General features: G+C 37.2%; 1 protein-coding gene across 1 annotated transcript in view; it reads right to left on the bottom strand.

Annotated features, from left to right (window-relative positions):
• RUNX1T1 (RUNX1 partner transcriptional co-repressor 1) overlaps window positions 1-7,542 on the bottom strand; it is a 131,436-nt gene that overhangs the window by 54,360 nt on the left and 69,534 nt on the right. Inside the window, 2 exon segments of the mRNA XM_069466236.1 lie at window positions 2,261-2,502; window positions 4,611-4,748. Coding sequence (XP_069322337.1) covers window positions 2,261-2,502; window positions 4,611-4,748 — 380 coding nt within the window.

Genomic DNA, 7,542 nt, shown 5'->3' with positions numbered 1-7,542 from the left:
TCTGTCAACCCAGTTGGGTGACCTTGTGTATTTTACTTAACCTCTGTAAACCTCAGTTTCCCCACGTGTAAAATGTGTATAAAAATCTTTCCCTCAAAAATAAAAAAATCATTCAGAGGGTAGTTCTAAGAATTACATAAAATGGCGTATAGTCAAAGGCTTAAAACATCTGTTCTCCATTCATTCACTCATTTGACAAATAGTCACTCCCCATTATATGCAAGCACCATTAATATCTTCCCTTTACTTTTCTAAGGTTTGTGGATAAATAAATTATTTGTTAAATGTATTTCATTCAGAAGTATGCCACTTAATATGGGGAGAAATCTAATTAAAGCTACCAAATTTTTCTGCATTTTAAGTTATGGAACCACATATTCACCATTTACTTGATATTGCTTTGGATTTACTTCGTGGTTCTTTGATCTAACTTATTTACATGTTGAAAAACCTATTGTGTAAAACTCAAGAATGAATAAAAAGGAAATGGTAAGTGAAAGTACCTGAAGTATGCTGACACACCTCTGTCATGTCCCCTTCCTGTCCTGAAGGTGTACAAGGTGGGCTGATAGATTGTGGGAAATATGAAAGTCTTTTGTTCTTAGAGTGAGGAGAGGCAGCTAATGGTTAAGAATTAAATTGCAAATCTCTGTCAAATGTGGGACATAGTAATCTGAAGAATGTCTTCTGCACTAGTATCTCACCCAGCCTTCTAATTCTAGGACTTATTTTGCAAAACACAACTGGTATGGCTTTGACCATGATAGGTCCACACAATAAAAGTACATGATCTACTTTAAGACAAAGGAAACTGTCACCTATCATCTGAATTTTAGTCCCACCATGAGCCTGGATGATGAAAGGATTCAATATATGACTCAGCTTCTTCATGATCCAGTTTACTATGAGAAAATAGCCTTCCTAAATACTAGAAAATTCTCCACTTCTATAAAAAGTCACAACAAATGTAAAAGTAACTTAAGGTGCAAAAAGGGGATATATGTTCTACTTTCCAGTGTGATAATGTACACAATAAGTAGTAGAATGTGCCAAAATCAACAGTTCTGTTCTCAAACTAATGGTTTAAATAGTTCTACCTATAACAAAGATTTGAATTAAAAAAAAAAAAAAAAAGAGGCTGGGCGCAGTGGCTCATGCCTGTAATCCCAGCACTCTGGGAGGCCGAGGCCGGCGGATCGCTCAAGGTCAGGAGTTCAAGACCAGCCTGAGCAAGAGCAAGACCCCCGTCTCTACTAAAAAATAGAAAGAAATTATCTGGACAACTAAAAATATATAGCAAAAATTAGCCGGGCATGGTGGTGCATGCCTGTAGTCCCAGCTACTCGGGAGGCTGAGGCAGAAGGATCGCTTAAGCCCAGGAGTTTGAGGCTGCTGTGAACTAGGTTGACCCTATGGCACTCTAGCCTCGGCAACAGAGCAAGACTCTGTCTCAGAAAAAAAAAACAATTAGTGGCTACTAAGGGTTGAGGGTAAAGAGGAATGAGAAATTATTGTTTTATGGGTACAGAGTTTCAGTTTGCAGCAATGAAAAAGTTCTGGAGATGGACAGTGGTGACAGCTGTACAATCATGTGGATGCACTTCATGCCACTGAACTGTACACTTAAAAGTAGTTTTAACTTGGTAAACTTTGGGTATATTTTACCACAATAAAAAAAAATTTAATGTTATTAGCCTTAAAAATGAAACTACGTAAAAGAAGAATGTGTTACTTGTTATAAATTCTTGTTTGTCTAGGCCAATAACAAAAATTCCCCAAAGCAACTAAGTTTAAATGAGTACCCAATTAGATTAAGTGAATCAACAGAACAAAACCATTTTGTCATTCCTGAAAACCAATAGCAATGCTGGGAGAACATATTTATTAAAATATTGGAAAAAATATACATGCACACATATACATATACACACTCATATATATATGAACATACATATATACACATGTATAGACACATACATATGTATATACACACACACACACACACACATGTTTATGGCCAAGATAACACCAAACTTGTATAACCATTATCTTTATGAGTCAAATAGCAAAAGAATCCATGGTAGGGATCAATACATGATGCAAAACTTAAACTTTGTGAATACAGAATGAACCAGATTTGCACACAGTCTTCAGAAACCATTATAACACAATAGCTGTGAGAATGGGGGTCTATGTTTCTGAATCTCCCCCACACACTCTCCCTTACCCCAGAAGATTGGGTTAATTTCTATTTGCTTACCACCAGTCCCAGTACGAGGGTGCGGACTCTTTCTCCTATCTCTGGTGAAATGTCATTGCCAAACTGCTGTAGGGTAGTAAGGAACCGTTTCAGCTTGCTAAGTTGCCTGGCGCCACAGGCTGGGGGCAGCTGTTGATTAGCCAGAGAAGAAGAGGAAGAAGAGGAAGGCCCGTTGCTAAAGCCATTGGGCGGTGAGGGGGCGCCATTCAAGGCTGTAGGTGAATGGCTCGTGCCATTAGTTACTGTCAAGGGCACAAAATCAGAAGGAAAGTATAAATTCACAGAGAACACGCACAAGGAGATTGCCACCAAGTTTCCTTCCCTTTAAATCCAGTCATTTTGTAACTTTAAAAATGTTGAGACTTTTTGCAAAATGCTTTGACTTTACAGGATTACCACATTCCCAGGAACTCCATAACTAAATGGGTCTATTCCTCTTACTGAGCGTTCTGCACAGAAGCTGACGATAAATGGAGCCTGCTGTAACGCAGGGCCAGCCCTGCCTCCCACGTGCACATATGCCAGCCACCTGAAATGTTTCAAACGCAGAACAGACAGCTTGGGATGTCAGCCTTTTGTCTCGGGCTCACAGCAACATAACAGGACTATTCCTTTCTAAACTGCTCCCCTAGAGAAAGTGTACATTTTGCGGAGACTAAATTTATCAGTGAACATTTTTAATCATGTTTTGTACACACAACTGACAGCTGTGTTTATAGAAATAGGACTTTCAAGTTTTAACCTTCCACCACCCAATTAGGAGGCTATTTTCTCCCCCTCATATTTCTTAACCATTTCTTTGAGGAAAATGAAAATTTTTCATACAAAGCCAAAATGGACATGGTGTTTATCGAGGAGTTATTTCAAGAAATCGAAAGGGGACACCTCAATCCAACCAAGAGCATAGACTGGTGGAAAGTCAGTAAATTTATTTCTGGTAAAATGTATTTGAACATGGAGATGATAATCCCCACCACTCTGTATCCTATAAACATGTACAGTTATTACATGTCAATTAAAATGAATAAAAAGAAAACAAAAAAGATGATAATCCATAAGATCTAGGCTTAAAAATCTGCATATTTCTCACCAAGGAAAACGTTGATTTTATCATGTTAAATCAATTAATTTGACAAACTGATTTTTGTCAAACCCATTTTTAAAAATAATTTTGATTAACTATCTCTAACAATAGTTAGAAGATGTTTTAAGGACCCTATTATTCTTAAAAGTTTCATTTTAACATAACAAAATGGTTCTCTAGTCCCAAATGAGTAGCAAAGTAACCTGTCAAGGAATACTAGCGGGATCCGGACATTTCACAAGAGACACATGCCTATCACCGTGGCTTTGGGTAACAACAAACCAAATATAAGATCACAGGGTTACAACTTGGCACACACAGCACAGCTGCCTGCTCCTTACACGTTTAGAAAGGTCTTTTAAATGGCAATGCAACACTGCATAAGCCTGGTATGGGCACTTTGCAGATCCCTTCTAGTCCCATGGATCTATTTTTGCTTGTTAGTTATTTTTCATTCATACGGATTTCATGGCACATGGTCTTTAAGTAGAATTATCTGCAACATATAATACATATTAGTTTCACAAGTCCTTGATGACAATTCTAACCAGGACTTTGAGATTGACTAAAACAAGGTCAGCCACTAGCTCCACTGAAATATACAGGAAAGAGAGGAAAGTTGCAATTCTGTCAGAACGTTCTGTCCCTTCCTTGGACAATACAGAAAACAATACTTTCCATGGATTGAGACATGAGACTCGAGCCAAGGGAGAATAAAAGTCTGACAGGTTTGAGTCAAGGAAGATGCTACTTATTTCAGAGTTTTCCATATGAGACTGTTGCATATAGCAATACTCTTTTTCCTTAAAGATGTTATATTTTAACATTATATGTAACAGTTTGAAATAAAAGAAAGCAGTACTAGAAGATCAGAAATAACCTAGAAATAATTATAGCATATGTCCATGTCCCAAGTCAAACAGAACAAACTAATGTGCTCCACATTAAGGTGAATTAAAAGTTACAGTGGCAACAACTGGAGTTACAGAACAAATGCAGCTTCATTTGCTAAAATCATAGCAGACTACAACATTGAAGCAATAATGAAAGGAAGGCAAATATTGGCAGTCATACAAATTATACCTAAGCTATGATACTCCTGTGCTCATACCTACTTACTGGCAAACAATTTTTTTTTTTTTTGCTTCATTTCTTCATAACACATTGATGCTGAATCTTATTTTACCTTGATTTTTCATCTGCAGACAAAAAATATCTAATTTAAACTTTAAAACCAAAACCCCAAAGACTGCAATGAGTACTTACACGTCGTTGGAGTAAACGAACTGGTCCTTGGGGCTCCTTGGGTAGTTGGGGGAGGGGGCATCGTTGGAGGAGTCAGCCTAGATTGCGTCTTCACATCCACAGGTGAGTCTGGCATTGTGGAGAGCTTCTCAGTACGATCTGGAGGATGCCACCAGGGACATGTTATTTTACTCCTTAAGCACCTCAGATTTTCAAGTGGAGTTTATCTTTTTTAAAAGCAAGTGAACAGAAGAAATGCAACATCTTCTATCAATAAAATATGCTTATCTACTGAAGTTTAAGTCAGGATTTTATCATCTAAACTCCACTTAAGAAGGTGTAGCACAGATGGCAGGACCCCATTTGTAACTAGGTTATATTATATCCTATTGTTATTTCTGGCTTAGGCAGATGCTACCTTGGTAGTGTTATATGCAACAGCACAACTTCACTGGAAGCTGAAGCCAATGTTAGCAAGAGGTAGAAAATAGATGAGGAAGTAGGATGATAATGAACCCCTCACGACAGCTCAGAAATAACAAAAACCTGAAGTCTGTTACTCAGGTGAGATACTGGTAGGAGCTGGCTCTTTGTGATGATTTTCTATAACACCTGCTATCCCCTTTCTAGCTTCAGTTTTCTAGCCTATTAGATGAAGCAGGTTATGTTTCCCAGACAAATCTCTCACTTCAATTTTTCTGCCCTATTTTAAAAATCACCACTACCTACATGCTATACATTACACGATGAAGTGAAGCTATTATTTACTTAGAATGTGTGAATTTATGATCTCCCATTTTAAAAATATGAGCCCAATACTCCAATTAATAATCTCAGACAAGAGTAAGGGGGGGAAAAAAAAAAGGATGTAAAAGTCCCAAAATGAGAACTAAAAAGAACTAAAGACACTCCTAGTTTTTGTGTTTTTTTTCTCAATGAATATGTGACAGACAAGGGGAAATTTCCTGATTACCCAATATGGACATTTGTACTTCAGAACTGTTTTCTCTTAAGTATACTTTTCCCTTCAAATTTTGAAGTGTTTTTCTCAATTTAATCTACTTATCAAAGCAACAGATCTCCAGGAAAAAATGACAGATTTTTGTTTGTTTCTTTAGATCCAATTTTCTACAAACATGTGCATACATACACGCACACGCACCCCCAAAAATGTTGAAGCACCTCTTGCATCCTTAGACACAAATATTTCACACTTAGACTTTTAGAAAAGTAAAGTAACATACACTATTTAAAAAGAACAAGCCTTTTAAAATATTATAATAACCACCATAATGAGAAATTCTCAAAATTAGTTAAAAGTCAGTTATTAAAAGAAAACGAAAACCCCAAATTACTAGTATCACGATTCCAAACCTACCTCACCTTTGTTCAAAGCAATTTTTTAAGACTTGGGTTGCAATAAAACACAACATTTGAAAGTTGAAACAATGTTGATATCATTTTAGAGAAAATGTAATAAAAGAATGAAAATAACGATTCTATTAAGAGCTTTTGTATGAAGATCTACTTATCAGTAGTATCAGGGTCTCTAGTTCTTAATCTCTACTGCTGGTCGAATAACAGTGAGTGTGAATAAAAGTGTTCTGAATGTCTGAGTGAAATGATGGCAGAGGCACACATGGAGAGCATTTGTACCTTTATCTTATTGTTAAAAACTTGTCTTCCTATCGCTATTCCAGAACATTTAACAACCAGTATCAGTAACTTATTCTAGAAAACTTATTCCAGAAAAATACCGAAGTTAGGCAGGCTTAAAACTGCTTCTTCAATAGTTAAATTCATTGCACATTCTACTCACCTCAACCAACCTCAGCAACAAGGGAATAAATAGCTTTCCGCTTATGTTGCAGCTGAGGGAAGAGGTACAGCAGCAAATACAAGTCTCCCTAAATAAAGGCAAATATTTCTGTCATGCCAGGGAGGGAGGGAGGGAGGGAGGCTTGCCAGAGTCGGCTGGGAGATAACAGTGGGAACTGCTGGTCCATCTGGTTTTCATTCTGCTAACACTCACAGAGAACTGTGAGAGAAGGCAGTCCAGATACACAGATTTGAAGCACGTGGTTGCACAGACAGAGAAAGGAAGAGCAGGAGGGGGAAGGGGAAGTGGGAGTAACGAAAAAATAAATAAAGCAATAAAAGGAAAAAGAAGAAAAGAGGGAAAAGAACAAAATAAATAGGCAAGAGCCTGAAGGGGGAGCAAGTTACCCTCAGCAGCTTCCTGTACCTCTGCAGGGACAAGCCGGACCTTCACGGCACAGCCCACTACCATACAGTTAAGGAGCAATATCTACACTTTAAAGCATATCTGAACCCATTTTTCTTTTCCAAATAGCCCACGTTAAGAAAAAAAGAAAATAAACTATGAAGTTGACAATGTTTTTCAAATCTCTTCAAACTTAAAGACTTAAGTTTGTATTTAAGAAAACCTTTGTATAATATTTCTGTCTTCTTCTGTCCTAATTTTAGAAAGATTTTTGGTATATTCATAATTTTGGTTTGAAAAATGTTTTGAATATCTGGTTTTGGTCCACATTTGTATTAATAACATGATTCCTATCCAGAACATCAACATCATCATCAGTGGATCATTTTTTTTAATTCTTAAAATGTCATCAATATTTTAGAAAAAATGACTACTGAATCAATGCATAGAAAAACACCACTACTTCTAGAAAGAATCTAAGCATTCTAACCAGAATACATGCATATGTGTATATATTTAGGGTTCTGACATTAGCCAAATCTTTGCGACAGTTAGCTTCACTCTGATCAAATGGAGTTCCAACCCAGAGGTCCTACAAACTGAGACAAAGTGGCACCATATGTAACTCATTCTGGGCTGTTCGGTGCAATCAATTCAGGATGGAGAAAGATGGTGAAATAACTGGCCAGGCCTGATCCATACACATGCACAAACCCTCTGAAACAGAGA

The sequence above is a fragment of the Eulemur rufifrons genome, chromosome 3 (genome assembly GCF_041146395.1).
Source record: "Eulemur rufifrons isolate Redbay chromosome 3, OSU_ERuf_1, whole genome shotgun sequence".
NCBI lineage: Eukaryota > Metazoa > Chordata > Mammalia > Primates > Lemuridae > Eulemur > Eulemur rufifrons.
This window is presented reverse-complemented; position numbering and strand designations above follow the sequence as displayed.